Source organism: Epinephelus moara, chromosome 7 (genome assembly GCF_006386435.1).
Source record: "Epinephelus moara isolate mb chromosome 7, YSFRI_EMoa_1.0, whole genome shotgun sequence".
Taxonomy (NCBI): Eukaryota; Metazoa; Chordata; class Actinopteri; order Perciformes; family Serranidae; genus Epinephelus; species Epinephelus moara.
In genome coordinates this window covers 9547917-9573454 of record NC_065512.1, presented here as the reverse complement: position 1 = coordinate 9573454, position 25538 = coordinate 9547917, and the positions used below count along the sequence as shown (strand labels likewise).

Genomic DNA, 25538 nt, shown 5'->3' with positions numbered 1-25538 from the left:
GACCCCATAGAAGTGTGTCGGCGTATTTTCAGTTTATTTTACAGTTATTTTCTGTGTCCAGGATGTTAATGGATGTGTACCCCCCACAGCACTCAGATGGGGCTTTATAAAAAGGTAGCAACCAACTTCCGGACCGTAAACAGCAGACACTCAAGAGACACATTCATTCATTCATTTTCCATAACCGCTTATCCTGTTAGGGATCGTGGAGGGGCTGGAGTCTATCCCAGCTGACATTGGGCGAGAAGCAGGGTACATCCTGGACAGGTCACCAGACTATCATAGGGCTAGTCTCGCTCACCAGACCTTTCTCAAGAAAAGAAAGGTCTGGCTGGGCCGACTCTCACTTTGAGATTGGAGAAAAAAACGCCCCGGCTGCTTGTATTTCTTTCAAACAATCACAATCGTTCTGGGCGGTGCCACAGCAACGGTGCGCTTGCAAAAATATTGCCGGGGGGAAACAGGTTTTGGTGTAACACGCCCACAAAAATATCACCTACAGGACGCGAACCATGGCAGAAAAATGGCTACATCCCCGCAAGATCAAACACTGCAAAAGTTAGTAAAGGACGTGTTGAAAACGGTTGAAAACTGCTACACAACCGGAGGTGGTAGGGCGGGACTTCAGCAGGTGGCTCGTTCCGCCCAATGAGAGGCTGATCTCTGCAGCAAACCTCCGCCCACTCAGACTATCACAGGGCTGACACATAGAGACAGACAACCATTCACACTCACAGGCAACTTAGTCACCAATTAACCTGCATGTCTTTGGACTGTGGGAGGAAGCCAGAGCACCCGGAGAAAACGCACACTGACACGGGGAGAACATGCAAACTTTAAAGCATAAGGTGGACTGTTCTGTTATTGTGCACTATTACGGCAACCAAGAGTCAGGGCAAACATCAAGGTGTTCCAAAAAAAGGTGTTCCACAAGGATCAACTCTGGGTCCTGTCTTGTTTACAATATATATTAACAATATTGCCTCTTCAGTGACTGTAATCTCATCATTTTTATGCTCTTCAAGATGCACTTGTCATTCGTAAGGTAGTATTTAATGCAAACAAAACAAAGTTAATACTTTTTTCTGGAGTAAGAAATACTGATTCCAACAGCCGTCACCTGTCTACATTGAATGGCAGTAATATTGATATATTCATGACCAGAGATCCCTCTGACACTCACCAAAGCATTTTGTATAACCAAGTTGGTTGGTGCTCTCGGACACAAAGGCATTATAAACACTTGTATCTCTTCATCCAAAAATCTCTTATTGGACATTCACCACCCAACTGGACCACAGAAGGACCCAAACTCGTTCTATTATCTGTCTTATGCTTTAAGTTCCACGGGTTTATTGTAAATTTGGAAAATCTGTATTTAGTTTTTGAGCACTAAATGCATGGAATTATCTACAACACAGTCTCAAGATTGACATTTACTATCCCTGGGCTATTTAAGACTATGATCACAAACTACTTCACCTCAGCATGCAATTGTTTTTATTTTGTCAGTGTTTTCCTCTTGTGACTTGCTTACTGTAAAATTTCAATTAATACTCTGTGCTATTATTTACTCGAATCACTGAAATCAACAGGCCTTAATTTGGGAAAGGCCTTCAATTCCTTTCACACAAAACTGTTGCTCAGCAAAGATCCGGAAGTACAATCAAATTGTGTATAAAACCAGTATGAATAATACTTGTTTAAAAAGTAGGCTTCAGATAATATATCATTTATGAATCATTCTTTTGATCTAGCTCCGACAGACAGCGCATCAATGAGAGAGTGAGTTTCAACACTCGAGGATTACAGCAACTTGCATACTGACACAACACCACTTTATCCTGTTAAAACAATCCTCACAACTTGGATTAATTTTCTTTGATTGTTTTGATCTGGGGACCCTAACGAACGAAAGGAATATGAATAACTTACAGGGTAATCAAGGAATGGACACATAATTTGAGGTAGCCAACAACAACCCCCATTTTACATCCAAAGAACTTCTATTAAAAAAAAATAACTGCTTGTCAGCCAGACTAGGCGTCAAGTTGAGACAGGCATTTATTTGTCAAGATGGGTAGCCAAACCAGGCAAGTAAAAGGGACTGGGCGTTTCACTGAAGTTTTATGGTAATGTTTTTTTTGTATCTGGACATCATGCCAAATGAGAAAAACCTTGATGATTTTCAAGGCTTAAATTACGATTTGAATAAATACATTAATGAATGAATTTGTTTTTTTACAAATTGCCCAGCCCTAGTTTATCATGCAATGACAATAAAGCATCTTAAAGTGGAAATAGACTAGATTTTGTTTTGCCATAACATATCATTATGAAGTAAATTGATTGCACAATGTCATAACTATAAAATAAAGACACCATCTGCATTTAGACTGGTTCCTTATAAGCCTGGCTTTCATTAAGCACCTCTGTCTGCCTCAGGTATGATCTCCAGGGAAAATAAAGGCTCAATTTACCGTACAAAGGAAGTAGAAAATGGAAGTTAACCTGCCTAGTTTGTTTGCTTCAAAGCATTTGATGAATTCTCAAAAGCATAAGGCATTAGATCCATTTACAAAACTAAAAAAATGACAGGTCATTTATGGATTTCCAAAATACTGTGTGCCCTTTTTTTAAACCATCAAGGCTGCACATAACAGACTGATAATCATCATCATGAGAGCTGTGTCTAAATTAGACCTTTTGTATAGTTGTTGATGCACAAATAACATGTAAAATGTTTTTGACTGTGGGCAGCGGTGTGGATGGCGTGTGCTGCAAAATAACAGCATGACAGTGTTTACACTGTTTACCCAGAGTGTCTGCTCTGTAATCTGAATCAAACTGGATCCAGTTCAGCCGTCTGGACGCTCACATTTTATTCATCCCGTCTCTCCGTGGCAGCTAATGGCCTGTTTCCTGTCTGTCTGTCTGTCTGTCTGCCTGGCACACACACACCCTGTTTAACCATTAACCTCCCCAATTACACACACACGTACACACACCCACCCACAGTCCAGCTTTACAACACACTAAGTGAAAGTCAACAGCATGTATGATCTGGATTAGCATCTGAATCAGTGGCCAAACTTCAACCTCAACAACTAAACCTCAAACACTTATTTTTCTCAGATTACAAACTCATAATCTCAGATTTCAAACTCTTAACAGCTGTGGGAAGAGGACTGCACACAGACGTCTTTCTTTTTAAGTCACAGATCACACAGGACTCGGCTGCACACAAGCTGTCTTTTCTCCCAGCGGCTCCATTCATGCAGAAAATCAAGTCAAAACAGGACTGTGTGCAAGTGGATTTAAAAAGTTTGGAAGGCGTGACATGTCTGTGTGTGCCCAAATATTGTATTTCAACATGTATTAGTTCCATTAATAACATATATATGAGTAGCATAGTGTTTGAGTATGATAGTAAACAATAAAGCTTGTTCTTTAACACTCAACCAACTCAGTGAGGAAAGTTTCTACTGCACCAGCATATAGCCAGAGCCAGAAGTCTTTGTCAGAAACAACACCACCACGTTGGCAAAGGTATATCAATACATTCTGTGTCATTAACTTTTATTTCACTATATTTTCTCTGCAGAAATGTTACTTCTACGACAGCAACATGCAGCCAAGTACTTGACTTGAACATGACAGTGCTCCTTCCACACACACAGTCCAACAGTAAAGCAGCATATTTGTCATTACAGACAGCAGTGAATGAAAAACACTACTAACTGGTACAATCTGAGCTGCCAGTGCAGCAGCTGGTGTTCAGTGTGTGTGTGTGTAGTCCAGCAGTTTGTACTCACTCTGCTGCTCTCTTTGAACAGTTTAAAGCTCATCCACTTTGGCATGTCGGTCTCTCCTCTGCTGTCTCCCTCTCTCTGTGTCGTTCCCTCTGTCTTTGACAACTCCCTCGTTTGTGTCTTTGCCACACACACACAAACACGCCCTTACACTGTCCCTCTCTCCCTCCCTCCTTCTCTCCCTCTCTCTGAACAAACAGCTATAGCTTTGTGTTAGATGGGGACGGCACTCTGCTAGTGTGTGTGTGTGTGTGTGTGTGGATCAGTGTGTTCACATTTCTCCCACTCCCTGGAAGCTACTGGGGCACTAAAACACTTTCCAGGACTCTGTGTCTATGTGTGTGTGTGTGTGTGTGTGTTTGTATGCGAGATACAAAAGTCATATGACCAGCAGATGGCCACTGTGCGGCTTCAGTCTGAACCTGAAACTGAATGCATTCGATTCATGAGAACACACACATGTAAACAGTTGCAAGTCAGTGTAACGGTGTTGAAGCTGTGTACTGCAACGCAACATTAGTTACTCATCTGAAGGTGTAAAATATTCCTCCCTAACTAGTTATATTAGATTGATTAGTTTTGTTGCGTTCACTTTCAGCACTTGGTCTTAACTTGTGACAGTTTCACAGATCCAAGCGAGGAAAGAAGTACAAATAAATACAATTTTTAAAAAGTTACAGCCACATACAGTCGGTTTAATGGCCTGGATCCAGACCTTTGAATCTGCACACTTCACAGAGTTGACTAATTCGTCTGGCATTTTGATATGAAACAGCGGTTTCCCAATGAGCTCAGCCAGGGGCACTCAATTAGCCAATCAGGACAGGGCAGGACTAACGCAGTTGTTAAGGTTTCGTCAAGCAGTGCGCCTGGAACCAGTGAGGAGTAATTATATTAATACCAAGAAGAAGACACATGCACAAACAGGACCTGTACCAGGGGTAGGCAACCTGTGGCTCCAGAGCTACATGCGGCTCTTTCGCCCCTCTCCAGTGGCTCCCTGTGGCTTTGGCAAAAAATTACATAGGAATAAATAACAGCTATTTTTTCAACATTTTAATTTTCATTTGTCATTGTTGTAGTCCTTGAGTGATTCTTGCATTCTCCATTGTAAAAAGCTTTATTAAAAAAAATGTTTTTCCACATTTCATCAACCAAATGTGAGTCATACGGCCTTATTTTAAATTTTGCCGAACTTCAATAGCAATGGCTTGTCTTGGATCTCCCCAGCTAAGCTAGCTATGGATTCCAGATCGAAAAAAAGTCTCAAAAAGGACAATAGAGAATTTAACAGTGTATGTGTGGACATATTTGTTTGCTTTTACCGCCAACCCTGCAAAGTTAAAATACAAAACAATCATAAACAGCCCACTGCAGAGCAGCCACCTTGTGATAAAACACTCAATAAATGCTCATTTAGTCCGATTAGCAAAGTTAATGGGCAAATTTAGACTTAGTTACCTTCAGTATAAGGCTCAAATATGTTTTGTGGCTCCATGCAGATTATTTCAGAGCTTTTTTGCCCAAAAATGGCTCTTCGGATAGTAAAAGTTGCTGACCCCTGACCTATATACATGCATTAAATGGAGAAATGTCAGAGCGAAGGTGCTCCCCATGGGTAGGTGCCCCAAGCAATTGGGGTTTGGTGTTTCGCTCAAGGGTATTTGGCAGAGCCCAGAAGCATGAACTGGCACCTCTACAGCTACCCATCCACACTCCATGCTTAGTCCGTACAGGGACNCAGAGCGAAGGTGCTCCCCATGGGTAGGTGCCCCAAGCAATTGGGGTTTGGTGTTTCGCTCAAGGGTATCTCGGCAGAGCCCAGAAGCATGAACTGGCACCTCTACAGCTACCCATCCACACTCCATGCTTGGTCCGTACAGGGACTTGAACCAATGACCCTCTGGTTCCAAAGTTCTTACAGGCTGAGCTACTGCTGCCCCCAACAATGGTAAGTGCTATAGACAAGGCAGACGCTGCTATCCAGGCTGTTCTTAATTGTCATGTCTTTTAAATATCGCCCGACATAGTAGTTTGTTTTTACTTTGCTTCGCTCCACTCTTAAAACCCCGGCAAAACCAGTATGTTGGCATGGACTTAAAATGGCATTAGATTCAGGCAAATACGTTGGCCTCTAGTAAATGGTTAGGGAAAATCAAACCCCCCTCCCCCCACAGAAATCAGTTAGAGTGGACTTAATGTCAGACGGAAGATGGAAACGGAGTGTAACGAGTTGACAACTCTATCTGATATGGGGCAATTGATTCGACACATACTGGGACAAAACCAGTCATGGTTGCCAACTTTAGTTAAAGACATCAGTCAGGGAGATGTCCTGCTGATCTGGCCTGTATTCAACTGCAGCTGTATTTCTAGACACTTTCATGTGACAGCACTTGGCAAATATGTCACATGTACAGTATAATGGAAATTAAGTTTTCCTCGACAGAGACTATGTGGTATTAAAAACGTGAAGCCAGAGGGAAATGATTTGCTATGATGCTAAATGGTGGTCTGACATGGTTTCAGGTACATGTTTTGTTTCTTGCCATGTAGAAAGTTTTGTTTAGTTTGCAGAAGTTTGAGAGATGCATGTCTTAGATTTGATTTGGCTCGTAGAGGCTTGTACTCAGGACAGAAGGAGATGTAAACATTAATAGGGTCCTCCTCTGCTGTGGTGATACGTTTGGTGGGTAGTTTAGAAGAAAAGTTCCTACATGAAACTGCTCACAAAAAGATCTGTGGATTACCTTGTGTAACCAGGTCATGGTTTCTTTTTTAGTTTTCAAATGTATTTTTGGCTCGTTGAGCACCTCAAGCCAAGTGCCATCTAGCTCTATTATATTGGAGAGGAGGCAGACATGTCTACGGCAGATATCTCCAACACTCTGCATCACCAAAACAATCAAGATTGATAATATATGAAAATACATTGTTTTATAATCATGTGTCAGCTGGGCTTTTAACTTTTTTTTAGCTAATATCATTCCTCTGGGTGACTCAGCCTGAAAGACTCAAGCCAGGCGTCATATACGTCTTTATTCCATTTATGGCACAGGGATAAAAATGGATTGCTGAGCCCCTTTCCAACCAGTGATGCATATTCAGTCCTATAGGACTAATGTGCTCGTAACTTTTATTGGTCCTGGCTCACAGAAAAACCTGATTTTTACTCCAACTGAAGGCGGAGGCTAAAAAAAAAGTGTTTTTGCTCTGACCTACGGAGCTGTGGTAGAGCCATGAGGGCCGCCAAGCTGTCAACCACTGGAACGATGCTTTAAATAACATAAAGACCACAGACTAAACCACAGCTGACTCACTGCGCCAGGAAACGTCACAGATAGACATATTCCATTCAACGTCACGGACCTGACATATATAACAAGATGTTACAGAATTGGCAGGAACCTCAGTGTGTCAGCAAAACATCACGGGGCTGACTCCTGAATCAGGTCATGTATACTGGCGAGGAGCTGTCCTTAAGGTTACCCCACTATATCTAGAATAAGCTCTAAACCAGCCTGTGGTGCCTTCAGTCATTATGGTCCTTCTGTCTGGAATTCTCTACCACATGAACTGAAGTCTGCTACGACACTATCTTCTTTAAAAAGCAGACCAAAAACATGTCTATCTTTGCAAGCTTTTAATCAGCTTTGAAGTGTTTGGTTAATACTTATTTTAGAATCAGTCTCATTATGGATAATAATACCTTTTAATCCCCTTTTTCTGACTTCAAAAAACCTTCCAATCTTATTCCCTTTTCATTGTAACGTCTTATTCATTGTATGTTTTTATCAGCCCAGTTGCCAGAAGTAAAAGTTGGCATTGTAGGTTTCTACACACCACAGATACGTTACATATGTACATTAAATATATCTCAACATTTCGAAAGTGGTGCAGTAAATGAGCTGACTATCATCTGGGGGTGAAGGGGATGGTCGATGGCGAGACGCCTGCAAAGCTGCAGACCACTGAGACCAACAAACAACAAAACATGTTGCTTTTTTAACCAGTCATGATTGCCTCCTCCAGCCTTTTAGCCAGCCCACGTGGGTGTTTTTTGGAAACCTGTCACTGTGTTTCCATCGGAGATAGCGATAGGTATTTTAAGCAAAAATATGATCATCTCATAACCATAACAAAATTGTTTTGTGCCTAAACCTGACCACACATTAACCATAGAGTTTATGAAATGCAAAGTCTTAGTGTATGTGCTGCATAATAACATACAATGGAAAGTCTCAAAGCTTTGCAGAAACGTACAATGCCAACATTTATTCTGTCAACTGAGTTTGTTTTTATAATGTGATACCCACTTCTTGTATTTTATCTTTAAGTAAATTTAGTCCACGGCTGTCGTATAACATGGTATATAAACAAACTAGGGCTGGCCCTTAAAAGTCGAAGATTTGAAACATCAATCATCAGTTGGTGACCCCTCAGTCGACTAATATTGCTTTAAGTCGAGCGGTCTCTTTTTTTTTTTTTTTGGTATTTAATTAGCATATATACGTATTGAAAAGGCAAATCTGATTCAACTGGTGTAACTCTAAAATGGGTGCAGCCCTTAAATAAACTTGACTTGACTTATGCATTTGGACAGTGGCACAACAAGTCTTCATACATAACTGTCAGTGCCTCCTAAAATGACCCTGTGACTTTTTCAGAAATGTTGCCTGTCCTGCCAGTGTTTAATTGAGGTCAGGGAAAGGTTGCCTTCATGCATAAAGGGAAAAAAATGACTTTTGGTAGGAAAAAGCCACAAAACTCACAACTATGTATGCCCAACCATTCACCTTGACCTTCTGCCAATTAGAGAGGGCAGTCATTACTCACATGACCACAAGAGGTCACTGGACAGGACAATGTAAAAACAGGTTGTTTGAAGTGAACGTTAAAATGTCAGCACTGTTGTTTTCCTGGTGAGAACCTAAAGGTTTTGTTGTTTTAACTCTGTAAACCAACACATTTGGTTTGCACTAAAACATGACCATGAGGTGAAAGTTCTGACCTTCAGATTTAATTTGAGGGTCTTTACGTACTTACATACATACAAACAACCCAATTCAAAAGATTAAAATCATCACGTTAATCTCATTGTCGAATTTCAAATCAAATGTACTGGAATACAGAGCAAAATTAATGTAGCTGTTGAATGCCATCACACACCAGTCAAGGTTTTCTTACAGTTGACATCCATGTCTGTGAAAATATGGATGCTTCACACACATCTTCCCCCGGCAGCACAGAAAATTTATACAACCAGCACAGTTTCAAGATTAGTGTCACCAATTCAGGAGTCTTGCTCACCAGACCTTTCTCAAGAAAAGAAAGGTCTGGCCGACTCTCACTTTAAGATTGGAGGAAAAAACGCCCCGGCTTCTTGTATTTCTTTCAACCAATCACAATCGTTCTTGGCGGTGCCACAGCAATGGTGCGCTTGCAAAAATATTGCCGGGGGGAAACAGGTTTTGGTGTAACACGCCCACAAAAATATCGCCTACAGGACGCGAACCATGGCAGAAAAATGGCTACATCCCCGCAAGATCAAACATTGCAAAAATATTGCCGGGGGGAAACAGGTTTTGGTGTAACACGCCCACAAAAATATCGCCTACAGGATGCACACCATGGCAGAAAAATGGCTACATCCCCGCAAGATCAAACACTGCAAAAATTAGTAAAGGACGTGTTGAAAACTGCAACCGGAGGTGGTAGGGTGGGACTTCAGGTGGCTCGTTCTGCCCAATGAGAGGTTGATCTATGCAGCGAACTTCCGCCCACTCAGACTACCAATTCAGTATCAGAATGTCTCCCCTTCTGTTCCTGACCTTTGACCTTTTGGATATATAAAGTCATCACTTCGGCATTTTATCCTGTCGGACATTTGTGTGAAGTTTTGCCATAATTAGCCTCAGAATTCTTGAGTTATTGCCTGAACCAAAGACTCTGACCTTTGACCACCATGTTCTAATCAGTTTATTCTGCAGTCCAAGTGGACGTTTGTGCCTTACTTGAAGAAATTTCCTGAATGTCTTTGTAAGATATTGTATTTACCAGCATGAGACGGATGCAAGGTTGCACTGACCTTGACCTTCTGAACACCAAAATCTAATCAGTTCATCGTTGAGTCCACGTGAACGTTTGTGCCAAATTAAAAAACAAAACAAAAAAAAACCTTCTGTCCAGCCACAGGTTTTTCCTTAGCTATTAGTTCAAGATCCACACAATTAACTCACTGTACAACAGGAAACAGCACTCCAAAATAAAAGCTGGAAATTTTCTGTACTTAAAAATGAAGTGTGTTTTTTTTACAAACTTGACATGTTTGCGAGTCACTTATGGTCTGTTCAGAATGGGCCCGCAACCTAGTTCTGGTCCACGACCCAAGGTGTTCTTGAGATATTGCAACCACAAGAAAGAGAGAGACAAAGTCACAGTGACCTTGGCCTTTGACCACCAAAATTCAATCAGTTCAACTAGAGTCCAAGTGGACATTTTTGCCAAATTTGAAAAAATTCCCTCAAGGTGTCCTTGAGATATTACGATCACAAGAGTGGGACGGATGACCAGATGGACAACTCAAAAACATATTGCCTCCGGCTGTCCAAATACTTCAAGTACTACTTTGCTCTGTCTGCTGAGCTAGCCCGATGATTGCCAAAGGATGCCAGATATAAGTGTCCTATCACCACCTCAGGTGTTTACTGTCAACTGCGTTATAAACAGTAACAGAGACAGTTTGAACTAACCAGGAGATTACACTGTAGCACGTTTGCACTGGTCTGTATGTCAGCATGGTAACAATATAATAAGAACACTGACAGAGATGGAAAGCTGCAAACTAAAGATCTCTGCAAAGGCGACCAGAAAAATAAAGGGGAAAAGGAGCCATTCTTCATATAAAACTTCTCCAAAAACCACCAGAAACAGTAGCTTCCCACCCTGTCTACACATGCGTGCACACTCACACACACACACACACTCATATATATCCCCTCTAGACCCAGACAGCCAGTGGAACATCTGACTATGCCAACGCTGGGCTGTTATTATACTATACGGGGGAGAGCAGAGGACACAGAGAGAGAGACAGAGTCAGAGAGACAGAGAGATGTGTGAAAATTGAGAAAGTGAGAAAGAAAAGAAAAATGGAAGCAAAAGGAGCGACTAACAGTGGGTACGTGTGTGTCTAGAAAGAAGGAAAAAACAAGGAGGGCGACAGACAGGAAAAGAGGGTGAGGCAAGACAGAGACAGGTACGCAGTTGTTTATGAGAAATGGGATAGGTGAGAGGAAAAAGAAGCAACATATTGAACCAGAACCTGTATTAATGTTTTTTGGTATCCTAGAACCAACACTCAAATTTACAATAAAAAATATATTCTTATCTACTGGAAGAAAAAGGTGATTGTTGCAATCAAATGACGCCTTAAAGCAACAAATTCACATCCAGTTTAATGTTATTTAAAAATATTTAAAAAAAATTTCTGAGTCCTGTTGATTAGCCACACTTTTTTCCAAATATTTTTTGACATACTTTTGTGCTCTGAATTAAAAAAAGGAGGCTGTTGCTCAAAGGGGCAGATAAGGTGTAACTACAGTAGAAGCTGCAGGTCATATGTCATCTAGGTGCACTGTCACACCTCTGTGTCTGAATAGCAAACCCATAACCCCTTTTTACTGGGTACACCTGCAGCGCACATACAGCGTAGGGATGCATGAGTCACAGGAAATATGGTGATCTTTCATTTTGGGATTGTGTGGGACTGTTTCCTTAGTATTTAGACCTAGCACAGACCCAGAGTTTGTGTAATATGGGTAAGTTAAAATCTACAGACGGCTAAGTTCCGACAGTCACTACGTCAGATTAGGCGATGATGGAGTCATAAAATTGTGCAGTGACTTAAACGACAGACATTACAGACTACACGTTGATCCACGACCAATCGTCCCTGGGCGTCTTTCATGACGTGTGATGTCATCGGGTTATTCTTGTCCTACTTTCATTATTGTTACTATTCTTTCAGTCACTGTGGCTGCTCATGTGCCACTGTAGTAAAAAAGTGCCACCAAAATGGCAGGAGCTACATTTTAAGTATGGTTCGCAAACATGCAAGTCACTGAATCCTCCACGACAACTTCCTGCAAATGTTTCACAATAAAAGCCTTTTTAGAAAATGGAGGGATTCTCTCAACCGAAGTTCTATGGGGCTTTTAATTTGAAACAGATTCAGGAAGTGTTGAGTTTGACAGTGCAATACATTGACTTTATCAAGGCAAATGGGAGGAGATTTAAGGTAAAAATAAAAAAAACACAGAGGGAATAATAAATAACGGCCTGTTTATGATGTAGAATTATAAGATTTATAATAACACCTAGATACCAGATACCAAGATGGCGCCTATTCATTCCAATGGAGTTGCTCGCATGCTACATACGTTTCTAGCTTCAAGGGTATGCAGCCTACTGAACACGCGCAGTAGTGTTTCTCCTGTTAGGTCCGCCCGCAAGTTTCTGCTTGTCCGACAGACTTTACATTGAGCTGAGTTCACAGATTTTTAAATAATTTTTGTCAGCCTGAGGAGAGTTATACATATAAAACCTCCATGGATCAAAAGTTCTTAAGACAGATTTATTATCAACCTTGATTGCAGTTCGAAGTGTCCTGTCAACAGTTTTATGGACATTTTTTACGCTGCAATACCGCAAATGGCCACTGCGAGGCAGAGCAGCGTTCCTGGAGGCCTAGTGTGTGTGTGTGTGTGTGTGTGTGCATGTGTAAGAGTAGTATAGTATGGCATAGTCTTTGATAACAAAGTGAACGAATGACATTTTTAAACCCTGTGCCTTTTGTCCAGTAAACACAGGCTTCCCTCAGAATAGTGAAGCTGCCTCCAGTATGTGCTCTCCCACACGTGCAGTGAGTTATCCTCACACACCCCCGGTTGATTGTGACTCACTGAACATTTCACAATTGGAAAAACTCAGACACTAAAACCAGACAGTGCGGCTAAGCTGTTCTTCCTCAAGGACGGAAATAAAGTACTCGCAAACATCCACCTGTCATGTTTTCAGTCTAGCTGCTGTATCTTGATTCGTCTGAAACAGTAAACTGCCGATTTGCAAAAAACAAAAGCTTCTGCTACATCAGATTTTCCAACTGGGGGTAAACCCACCGTGTTTATCTCACAGGACTGAAGTCAAAGGCTTCTATCGTGAGATAATAAGCCCAAAGTGCAACTTCAGAGCAGCTCAGCTTTAAACAAACATGCCTCATCAGATAATTGACTCAGCAAACATCTCGGCTTGTCTTAACTCCAAAATACACACAGACTAGGTATACTTTATGATAATACATCCCTGGAGGGCTGGCAGAGCCATGGGAATGCAACAAAAATGGAGCACCGCCGCCCTCCACATACAAGACAACACTGCCACGCTTCCACTAACCTCCTGGGACAAACGTCTCCAGCCAGACGCGCCTCCAGTATCACCGCAGTCATCCACTTCACATTTGTGCTTAAACAAAAGATAATTAGATTAAGGTAAAGCAAATTAGTGCCCTGCACAAAGGGGATGGAAAAGGACGATGGCAATTTATTTATCCCTGCACGCCTCTAAACAAAGCCCTGTTTATACTTCTGCCTTCTGCAGCTCACAGCTCTGTCCTGCATGCTGCCAATTCTTGTTTTGTAGTCGCATCACACAAAGAGCTCTCAGCCTCAATGTACAGCCTAATCTAAACCAGTAATAAATGAAAAAGCCACAAGCCACATCCAAGAATCACACACACAACACGGCTCACAGTTTAAGCTCTGCTGTGTCAGCACATGAAATACGAAACGGATCAAAACAAAAAACAGGAACTGTTTTTTTTTCTTTGATGTTTTCAGGAAAACAGAAGAGGAGGATCCAAAAATAGCTCGCTAGAGTCTTCTAAATCCTAGAAACAATAAACCGGAGCAGAGCAACAACACACCCACACTTAAAAAAAGGCTGGAAAAAATCATTATGATGTTTTCATTGGACAGGAGGGGGCGAGGAGAGCGACCTCAGACGTGTAGTATAAAATCATATATGCAGAGATACAGTACAGTGGGAGACCTGTGTGTGTGTGTATGAATTTTGATTATTCACACAAGTACTGTACACACATATACCGATAGACAAACAAAAAAATTGAGAAATAAAGTTGACAATTCAGGAATGGTATTAATAGAGACAATGGTAAAATAAACAGAACAGCAGCAAAGACAATACTACAACACACACAAGCTGCACTGCAAAGACCAATCTTACTACAACACACACAAGCTGCACTGCAAAGACCAATCTGACTGAGTGAGGAAGAGTCTGTGCAAGCGTGTGTGTGTGTGTGTGTGTGTGTGTGTGTGTGTGCATGGTGCTGACATTTAGAGGCAGGGTAGTGTGTAGGCGTGGGGTTGCACGGTGAAAAGGCCACACTGTGTAACACTACAGTGGGAGGCCATGATGGACATCTGTGTGGGTGGATGTGCATGTGTGTGCGTGTATGTGTGTATGTGCGCGCATGCATGGCAGTGAGAAGGGAGGCACTGTAGTGACAGCGGACAGCCAGTTCATATCAAAACAACGGATACAATTGTGGAATCAGAACCAAAACAAGTGCTGCACCGAGCTCCATTCAGAATCTGCAGATTTAACGTTTGTTGCTTACTTACAAATTAACTTTTCATTCATTGCCATGGCAGCGTTCCTAGTTGCCAAATATTTGCCTACATGGACAGTAATGTTCACAATATGATTTAATGTGAGCCTGACTGACATTCATCGAGTCTGTCTTATCAAATTCCCATGACTTGTTCTTCGTAATGGTGCGGTAAAGTCGGACAGTTTCCCTACAGTTTTATAAGCCTTCAGTGAGTACAGGAAGCCACAGACGCAGTCACATCCTGTCTGATGTGATACTGATTGATATTAAAATGCTTCACAGGTGAGCTGTAATTTATGTTCATGGTTTATTCTCCATTTGACATGAATTCTCCTGTAAATCAGCATCATATCAGTTTGACCTGTCCCCTCAACTACACAGGCTGAATAAACTGTGTCTGACTATAAGGTTCATATTTTCAGAGGAATAAAAGTACAAGACAACAGCTTTCATTACAGATCAGTCAGATATACTCAGGGCTTCACATCTGTACAGATGTTATTTTAAGAATCCTCACATCCTACTGATGACAAGTCTCTCTGTTACTCCAATAATTAAAACAGTCCAGTGTTAATATACAGTAGACTCTGTATAGTTTATGATGAATGTATTAAGTCTCTGACGACTAAACTTCACCATCAGTCACACAACATGTTTCCTGTTCACAGAATAAACCTTCAAATCAGACAAATCAAAATCTCTGAAATTCAACAAAAAATAATAGTTTATCTAAAATGTCATATTGTTGAGTCAACATCTAAACCAATCAGCTGTTAGATCAGGTGAAAGCCAGGCTTTGGCCGTCATGCCCTGGGTCTTGCAGTCGGTGGAGAGCAACTGCAGCTCCTGTCTCTCTCGCTCAACATTATCCGGTCCACTTTTGTAAGATGACAGAGCAAGTCGGAGGAAGTCGGACACAAAAGTAAACGTCATGCATTGTGCATGGCTTGGTCCATCTTAAACAAGCGCAATGGTGCAGATCCAGTAGATACGCTGGATCTGCCACTGAATTTTTCAGCGGCGAGAGCGTTGTATACGTCACCACGACCACGATTCATACAAACACACACAAGTCAAGGGAGTTTGATAAGACAGAGAACTGATGAAGTCATTCAGGCTCATATAAAATTATATTTTTATTATATTACTGACCATGCAGGCAGTTATTTGTCAACTAGAAAAGCTACCATGGCTTTTGTCCTTTGTAACATGACTTTACTGTTTGCTTCATCAGCTGACAATTAACATGGTTGCTGCTGCTGGCTGACACATTTCACTCCATTTAAATAGTTTACCCTGCCCTTGCAGTTACATTTAAATAATGCACCAGCACACTGGACCCATTATCCAGCCCATCTGACACTGGATGAGAGTTGGGTTACACCCTGGACAGGTGGCCCAACTATCACACAGAGACAGACGACCACTGACAATTTAAAGTCACCAGTTAACCTAACCTGCAGGACTGTGGGAGGAAGCTGGAGCACCCTGACCCTGAGAACACGCTCCACGCCGAAGGGCCCCAGCTAGCCAGCAGGTTTGAACCCGTAACCCTCTTGCTGTAAGGCGACAGTGCTAACCACTGCACCATCATGCCGCCCATGCACGCGAACCTGACCTGTAAAACTTGATAGTAGACCTTTAAACAAAGCACAGAGAGTCACTCTGTAATTGAGCATACATCCACACCCTATGCCATTAAATTTTACCAGTTATTACTTGTTCGCACTAAAGCAGTGGCAAATTCTTTAGACACAGAGCACCATGACAGATAAAGGCTGGGAGACCCTGCTCCTTAAAAACTGAAAATCTTTTAACTTTTAATTCAATAATTGAAACAAGCTGCAGTTTCGAGTGGCCATGACATACCTCTAATTTAAAACCAAACCAAAGGGGACAGGACTCCTGTGCTCTTTTATCATTTGTGCACTTCAAAATAAAAGTTTAAAGACGGGCTTACTTGGATGTGAGAGGCTGGTTGGTAGGAGACGTCGGCACAGACGCCTGCACACATCCTGAAGAGGTTTTTCATCTCTGAATGTTTCTCTGCTCACATGGTGACATTACTGGATACTCCTCATACACACACATCAACAACACACACACCTCCACACACAAATAACCTCAACCTACATGTAAACTCAAGGATACGTTCACAATTATGGTGCTGCATGTATCTCACAGTATTTGGCTTCTATGTAGTTTAAGAGAACACTCATGTGGACACACACACAGTCTCTCTGCCACTGGCACATGCACAGCCCCTGCTCCTGCCCTTTGTAGCTGCTTGGGAGACCCTGTAGCGCTCAGACAGCTGTGGGTCATCAGCTCATCAAGGAGCAGCAGCTCTGTGAGAGTGTGTGTGTGTGTGTCTCCTACCTTGTCGCTGTCTACAGTGTTCTGCGACGTCCTGGAGGCGATGGAGATGGTATCTGGCTGGCTGCTGCCGTCTCCCTGACTGTCTCCATCTTCACCTCCCTCCCTGAACACAAAGACAGATTCATAATATCTTCATTTGGATCACTGGCAGACACAAACAGCTCCAGTGTGAGAACGTGACACTGATGTTGTTGCCTTTTTATGGTAACAGATGGGAGAATATTACCACTTGTGCTCACATTGTTTTAAATACACATGTTTCAAGGTTTCAGTCTGCTGTGATGACACGTTTTTACCACTGTGATGAGGTTTCTGCCCGCAGCGCCGTTGTTTACAATGATGTCGTTTCAAGTTGTGTAAACAGTAAAGGTGGGAAAAAGTCATGTCTCAGATCTCCTTGTTGCATAAGCATGTGAGGAGGTAATCACTCAAATGTGAAGTACCTGTTGCAGTGACTCTACCGAATATTTACTTCAACCAGTGAGGGTCAGTTGTGTGTGTGAAAATCTGCACGTCTGTAGGTCAGGTGCAAGGAGCAGATATGTCATAAAGAGGAGAAGAGTAACATACTGACACTGGGACTGAATCTGTTACATAACTACAAAAAACTTTTTGGTTTGACAGCAAACAAAAAGGGAAGGGGGGTTATTAAAGGGTAACTTTGGTGTTTTCCAATCTGGACCCTATTTTCCCATGTTTTTGTGTCTAAGTGAGTCACAGGAACAACAGTCTTTTGAAACTGGTCCAGTATTGAGAGAGAAGGCACGAAACAGGCTGCACTGTAATCCCTGCGGGCAATTAGTTATTGTCGATTTATTTCCACTAAAAGTGCTTTTTGCCACAGACAGGGTCAGATTATTTTTCTAAAGCCCCGTTTCCACCAAACAGTTTTGGTATGCTAGCCTGGAAATCCAGACCCAAATCTAGACAGATTTAGGGTCTGGCCATGAGTAATGAAAATGGCCCAACTCGAGGGGCAGCACCAAGCATGCATTTGAAAATATCACTGCACACAATTGGATAACACTACGACCAATCAGAACAATACACGGGGTGACGTATACGCTTAGCTACCAGCGGAGCTAACTGGTAGATTAGACTCTTGCCGTATCCGGTCGGCAAAACAGCAAAAACGTCCTTCTTGCAAAGGAAAGATTCGAGCGCCGTCTTCTGTTCCTCTTTTAGAGAAAAAGCCAAGTCTAACTCGTTCATTGTAGCGGCCAAAGCCGTTTCAAACAACTGGTGTTCATCCGTAGCCATCTTGCAATGTTTACTGACTGATTCCGGACTTCGTCGTCGCAGCGCTGTCGTCATCTGTTTAGCTCGCCTCTGGCCCGCCTATATCAGATACACCAATGTGATTGGTGCAGCTCGGTTTCATGGGCATAGGTAATGAGCATCATTACTGATTGCCAGAGTGACTTGCTGAGCAAATTCAAATTGTGCTCTCGTGAGAACTCTGGATTTCCAGGGTATTGGTATGGTACCTCTGGAACCAACAGTAACCCTTCAGACATGGTACCTAGACCCTAGTGTTTCCACTGCAAACAGTCCTCTTAAATGTGGGCGAGGTTGTTGTCACTCACTGCTCCGTCCAGCACTCACTGTATTTCCTCCTTTATCAGTCTGCACCTGGTCTAGCGTCCACAGAACGAGGCTGCACGCCAACATTTTCAGAACAAAATAAAACAGGCTGCAGTGAGAGTCTCTCTACATGGGATATTTGAAAATAGCGGGTTTGTGCATTTAGTCCTTCTAAGGTAAGAGCAGCCCGCCAGAGTTCACAGGAACAATGCTATGTGAATAAACACTCACATAATTTGGTCGAAATTATTATTACTTTTTTTAAAAGCTTGAAGATCCACTCATTACTAAAAGTTTGTGTCATCCAAGAGACACACAAAAAAAACAAAAAAAAAACTAAAGTTGTCATATTGAAATTTAAGGTGTGCTGATGGATTCACGTCGTCAACTCATGCATCAATTAACATCACTGGAATTTCTCAATTATGGGATCAATAAAGGTGTATCTTATCTTATCTTATCTTATCTTATCACAAGTTAACGTTCCACCTTAAAAGTCGCCAGCAGTCGGCCCAGTGAATGAAGTTATCTTTGTCTGACTCAAAACATCCTTTCATTTTATAGTTACAGTTTACTAATAAAACTCTCCACAGTATGAACAGTGGTTACATGAGCCTCAAAACCAGTCACAACTCAGCCCTGAGCAGAGTGACCGTCCTCTACTGACCAATCAGACTGCAGTGTTCACAGCTCCACCTTTTAGTACCAGATCTGTGTGCTAGGTACCCCAACAGAGGGAGGACCAAACATGGGGACGGTACAGAACGGTTCCATTGGTACCATCCACAACTTTTCATAGTGTAAATGGCAAAATGAGTGTACTGAACTGAACTGTATCGTACTGCTCAGGAAAACAGAGTCCAGGCTGAAAAATAGAGAAGTTCCCCTTTAAAGCTTTATTCTGTCTTTTGTACCCTTCTGTCCTCAGTGTGAATATTTCTACCTATAGAAACATTGTTTCTGATCATGAAGACAAAGCAATCACAATTTAAGCTTTTGATGCATTTCTTCACCATGTGTGGAAACAAATACACCTTACAACTAGTATTCAAAAGGATACTGACTGCACTGACATAGGTTTTGTGAGCACTAACATCTTTCATCAACACTTCTTGATCCAAAATCAAGTTTAGTCTTAACAGGTGTAAATGATGTTTGTGTGTCCTTGTGTACCTCCTAGTGTTATTCCTGGGTTTGCTCAGTGCTGGTGTTTTAGGCAGATGAAGAGGCTCCTTCAGCGCCCCCTTCAGGTGAGTCATGCGCTCCTGTATCACCTCCCTGATGTTTTTAATCCACTCCTGTTTAGCTTCCATATTGGACGCCTGGAGGAGAGACAGCAGAATAACTATCATTAACGTACCATAATACCTCTTAATGGCAGCAAAGCAGCGTTTACTAATCTAATCACAGGGCAGAAAGCTTTTTCCATTCAGATGAAATGTTTTACTTGCCTTTAGCACCGTTTTATTATCAGAGGAGGGAGTTCTTCCTGCCCACAGAGCAAATTTACACGGGTCGCCCTCAATGTGCTCGGTTACCCCCAACTCCGACGTCTGCAGAACAGCGAGGAAGAAACAACATGTAATTATCAAAATTGAGTCAGTGACAGAGAAACATCTGCTTAATTAAAACACAGAGCAGCTTTTCTTATATGCAAACACACACAAGGTAAAAAGAGGGGGTGAAAGCAGTCTAACAGTCACCTGCTGCACTTGAGTGAACCATGCAGGGAAGCACACACACACTCACCAGTAGTTTGTTTTTGTATTGGTACTTGGTTCTGCCAGCTGAGTCCTTGATCTCCTTGCTGAAGACCAAGGAGAACTCGAACAGGAAGAGGTGTCGGTCCCGCCCCTTCCTGATCAGAGAGCGTGGATCCCAAACCTGAAAGCTGTCCTGCAGGATCAGCTCGCCCTGCACCTCCAGGTTCTCCTCAAAGCCTGAGGAAGAGGAGGACCAAGACGCTATATCAACCAGGATGCTCAAAGTCTGAACACACTTACAGCCATGAGGAGAAAAAGGAACTAAAACAAACCTATAGAATGTCTTGGAAAGTGGTCAACGGTAAAGTAATAAATGGATTTAAAGATTTTCATTGATGTAATCTAAATCCAATCCTCTTCCAGACAAAAAATATGAATTCCAATAAGAACAGAAGCAATGTTGACAGCTTTAGTATAATTCATCAGTAGTATGAACGGTGTCTTACCCTCCAACATGGCGAGATGCATGGCATCATTGGCTCTCTTAGGAACACTGAGCATCACCTCCAAACCATCTTTAATTTCCCCTTTACCTTCCTCACAACATGACAGTAGCTCCTGCAGAAGAAGAGGGGAGCAGATCACATGTGAGGTACAGTAGTCAGCTAATCCCTGACAGTCTCTCTGTGATACTGGGTTGCTCCAGCTACTCTCCGACTCTTCCAACAGTGATACAACAAGACCTCATGTTTGGTAAAGTCAGAACAAAAAAGGTTATCCTCAGAGAGTGGAAATCAGCTTCCCGTCCTTGTTTTAAAAGATGAACTTATAGATCCTTCAGCAATCAATTAAAACAATGGATCATTAATACATACACATGTGAGCACTAAACTCTTTGCTGCTGCTAGTAACACGTCCTGCTGGTGTTGCAATGTTGTTCTATATGAAAATATGTCACTACTGCCTCTAATGCTTTTAGAAATTGCATGTCCTTTTAATATTGCATCAATTCTGCCTCAAGTTTTAACACTGAATCACACATATGATGATTGTTACACTCTCGTGACTAAAAACGTGTTAAAATCAGTTCTCGATGTGTTCAAACAGTCTTTTAAACTGTTTCTTTTTTTAATTGTTTGTTGTGCTTTCTTGTAGTTTAGGTAGTCTTGTGTAACATCTTGGCCGAGGGACTACAGATGAAAAACCTTTTGGCTAATTCTGGCATTTTTATACCATGTGTATTTATTAATTTGCACTGTCCCTTCTTCAATAATCTAAACTAAACTTAACTAAATCATCAAATAGTTCACTATTCAGGATCAGCCTTATGAAATATATAACAAAGAATCTGACAAGAGGGCATGACAGAGCAGAAAAACATAACAGACTAAAAATATCTGTCATGACCACTAGCTAGCTCCTGAAACTCAGTCCTTCTCAGTTTATAAATGTGATCATTTGCCCCCCCCCCCTCCCGCTTGTGCATCTACCTTAAGCAGTAGTTGGTACTTGGTGATCCTCTGGACTGGTTTGATGAGGTAGGAGGAGATGGAGTTGGCCAGTCCACGCCTCTGCTGAATGTCCTGTTCAAACACACACAGATGAATGTTACATGATAATTTCAGCATGCTGCTGTTACTGGGAATCAAAACTTTTTAATGACCAAACTGCGCCATCTGCTGACAGAACAGGTAAACTACTCCATCATCATCATCATCATCATCATCATCATCTCCAGCTGCAGGAGGGAAATTAAAAACCTGCAGCTGCTCACAACTGATTTTCCCTTCCTAATCAAAGTACCTGACAGAGTACCTCCAGGAGTGCTTAATTTAAAGGATAGTTTGGAGTCCTGTTAATCTTGTTCATGCCCAATCACAAATTCCCTGCATCGAGCCCTTGTTGGTTAACTGCTGTGTTTCGTACTGAAGCAACACTTCAATCATGATATGCTGCCGCTTTAGTTATAAGGGAGAGCATCTGTTTATTTCCCCCGAAACTTGTACAGGAGCAGGCATCACGTTAATATGCAGTGACATGTGAATGGTTCTTTATGAAGGGTTTACTCACGTCGAAGAAGGTGCCGGCGTGCTCCAGTATGAGCTGACTGGAGTCTGGTTTGTTTTTACAGTAATCGACATAAATGTGAAACTTATCAGCCTGGAAAAAAGGAAGAGGATAGGAGAGGAGAAATGTTTAAAATTTTACACTGTGATTTTATCATGATCTATTCATGCTCACCCCGCTTATCAGGACAGAGGACAGACGTCACTGCCACTTTGTCCTGACACCATCTGCTATAAAAGGCTGACTCAGGCTCACCCAGGTGACGAAGCAGTGACCAACATCCTCTGGTAGCTGTTCATAGTTCACCAGTTCCTTCAGGAAAATACTGGAAACACACACAAACAAAAAGATCACAGCATGCACTTTATATTCTTTTATATCAATCAGCCATTTTTTATCTTTAATCTAACAGATTACCAAATAAATTACCCCAAATATTTTTCAGGCCCTCGAAATAAAAACCAATGTGTTGTATCCTGTGATCTGGCTTTCATCGTTCTTTCTAAAATCCTGAGGGTAAGAAGCTCCTTTAACAGCTATATGGGGTCGATGAGTACAAGAAAATGTCTCCTTGATAAACTGAGGTACCACAAGGAGATCAGAAACAAAGGGGTTCCCCAGGGAGTCTACAAAGGCGAACCTCAAAGACACATCTTCAGCTCCCCGACAGCTACAGTGCTGGCAAAAAAACAAGTTCCCCTTGGGGGGTTTTGCAAGTGGCCAGACTTTAACAGTAAATATTTAATGGTGGGTTCACACTACACAACAATTTTGTTTGTTCCGACGGTCACTATGTCAGATTAAACGATTGCGGAATCATGAAATTGTACCATACGTAGACTGAGAGTAAACTAGACTTCTGCGCCTCCTCTTGGCTCTGTTTTCAGACTTCAGAAAATCTGATGATCAAGTCACTGCAGAGAGAGAGGGTGTTCCTAGTGGCTGTTTTACAAATGCAGCTGCACATGTCCGTCCTAGTTAAAGCCTGATTAAATGGCGAAGAGTTCTGCAGAGAAAGTTGCTGCTCCAGCATTGGCAACAACTGCCTATAATGCAAAGCAACCCGCAAAGAAGACGTACTTGCTGAAAAGAGAGTCTGACAATAATCAAAACAATAGTCAATATCAGAAAAGCATTTCAGAGATAAAGAGAAAGTGTTCTTCTGCTAATAAGAGCCTCACGGCTGCAGCTTCATGTTCAAGTTAATGCAGCTAATGTTAACTAGAGCCAGTGTGTCCTCAGCCTCACTCCCCGCTGCTACAGACCACCTCGTTGGGAGGAGAGCAAGCAGCAGCTCCAGAGACGGATGCCCAGTAAAATGCCACATCGACCAGAACCCAACCAGTGACAGCCCCAACTCCCCGTCAGATCAGCAAACTTTCTGTTGCTGCCGTAACACAGGTTAGACCCAGTGCTGCCACTGGCCACCAGCCTGCTGTGACACCTGGCGCTCAGAGGTTTATGCTGGCAGAATTCAAGCCACTATAACCCCTGATCAAAGCTCTGTCACCCAAGCTGCTGCCTGCCTTCCTCCGAGCGCAAGTCCACAGGGGCGGGGAGTGAGGCAGAGGGACTGTGGGGTGTATATGAAGGATGATTCTTTTCCAGATTTCTGCCCACTCCCACTGCGTAAAAACAAAGTATATAATACGACATGGTTGTTGCTATGCTGTGTGCTTGTTGCTAGGGATTTCCCACATCTGGTTTCAAAAATGTCCTAAGTTGGTGAGAATAGACCAGTTGACCAGTTTGAACAAAGACCGTCAGATTCCCCTGCCTACTGTGCTCAGTTAAAAACAAACTCTGTGTCTCTCACTTGTTGTGGAAGTCGCAGATATCCTGCATATTGCCGAAGATGATGTGTTCCTTGTTGGCGATGCCTGGAGGAATCTCTTCCACACCGTTGGTCATCTCCCACAGGTAGGTCTGACGGATAGACAGACAGATGGGTGAGGCAGACAAGAAAATATTTGTTGTGTCAAAACAAAATCGGACAAGCAGAACAGTTTCTCATACCTCGAGACACTCATGGAGGTCTCTGACGTAGGTCTTCTCTGTCTGCAGCAGTTCGGCCATGATGAACCTGAGACAAGAATAAAAGTTTAGACTTCTGAAGGAAACAACACAAAAAAGGATCAAGTTATGGATGTTTTCCCAAGCGTTTTATTCCTTTTCTTTCTTTTAACAATTCATGACAAAACAAAACCATTTCAGAGAAGATTTGTAAGACTGTAAATTGTGTCTGTGATGTCTTTAAATTCTGAACTTTGTGATGCAGATGATTTATTACAGCAGATGGAGAAAACACTGTCGGTTGAATAGAGTGAATTACCGCAGATATACGATAACTATATTCAGAGTTGCCACTCTTTTCTAATGATACATTTCAAGGACTTTTCAAGCACTTTGAGAACTAATTTACAGTTTACGAATTACTCAGTGTAAGACAATGCAAATGAAGTATACATTTGCTTAATTTTTATTTGCAATTTCTTTCAATGTGGTCTTAGTCTAGTAGGGCTACACTCATATATCATGTGAACTGTGTCACATGACCCCCACACAAGTTCTTAAATTGCACACACACACACACACACACACACACACCAACTTCCAATGCATTTTACACTCTGATGAAAACTCTCTAGTCTAGCCCTGTAAAACCCACTGTTGCAAATTTACAACATCACTTTTAACAATTCTAAAAAAAGGCCTGCAAATGTTTTTTTCTCTCAAGACCACATTTACATAGTTAATGGGTCCTATTGTTTGTCCTCACAATGCTATTGGATAGAAGAAGTGTTTATAGGTCTGGTCATCTGGCCATGAACTCACTCTACCTGCAAACTTCCCGTTGAGCTCATCTCCTTTTTTTGCATGACTGGATTTGTCAGGATTAAAGTAAATTTTTTTTTTTGTGTTTATTACACTGTCTAGAACATGTACATATTTAGTTATTTTGGAAAACATTCATCAAATTTGATTTATAGCTTGTTATGTCTGTGTTGTAATTCTACAACGTTGGGTCGGTGTGGTAGTCAAAATAGCCTGTGCTCCTTACACATTACATGAGGTCACTGCACTTCTCACATGGTCACAGATTGAAAAAATGTAGTAGAAATGTAGTAGAAATTTAAAGTATTAGATGATTCATTGATTCATTGTAACGAAGCTCTAAATGTGCTTTTCTGTTAAATTTTTACTTAGTTTAGCTTATACCATAATTAAACACATGAATAAATTGTATGGGGTATTTGAAACTCCCTGTATCTTTGTAGTTTTTTGTTTGTTTTTTAACTT

At 41.8% G+C, this 25538-nt stretch overlaps 1 protein-coding gene across 3 annotated transcripts in view; it reads right to left on the bottom strand.

The window, feature by feature from the left end:
* kalrna (kalirin RhoGEF kinase a) overlaps positions 1-25538 on the bottom strand; it is a 218621-nt gene that overhangs the window by 74095 nt on the left and 118988 nt on the right. For all 3 annotated transcript variants that reach the window (XM_050048623.1, XM_050048624.1, XM_050048625.1), the window contains exons 29-38: positions 24255-24321; positions 24055-24164; positions 22494-22563; positions 22242-22331; positions 21662-21754; positions 20678-20789; positions 20218-20408; positions 19920-20021; positions 19642-19790; positions 16885-16987 (exon numbers count right to left, since the gene is read on the bottom strand). In XM_050048623.1, the coding sequence (XP_049904580.1) occupies positions 16885-16987; positions 19642-19790; positions 19920-20021; positions 20218-20408; positions 20678-20789; positions 21662-21754; positions 22242-22331; positions 22494-22563; positions 24055-24164; positions 24255-24321 (1087 nt within the window). The remainder of the gene's footprint in view (positions 1-16884; positions 16988-19641; positions 19791-19919; positions 20022-20217; positions 20409-20677; positions 20790-21661; positions 21755-22241; positions 22332-22493; positions 22564-24054; positions 24165-24254; positions 24322-25538) is intronic.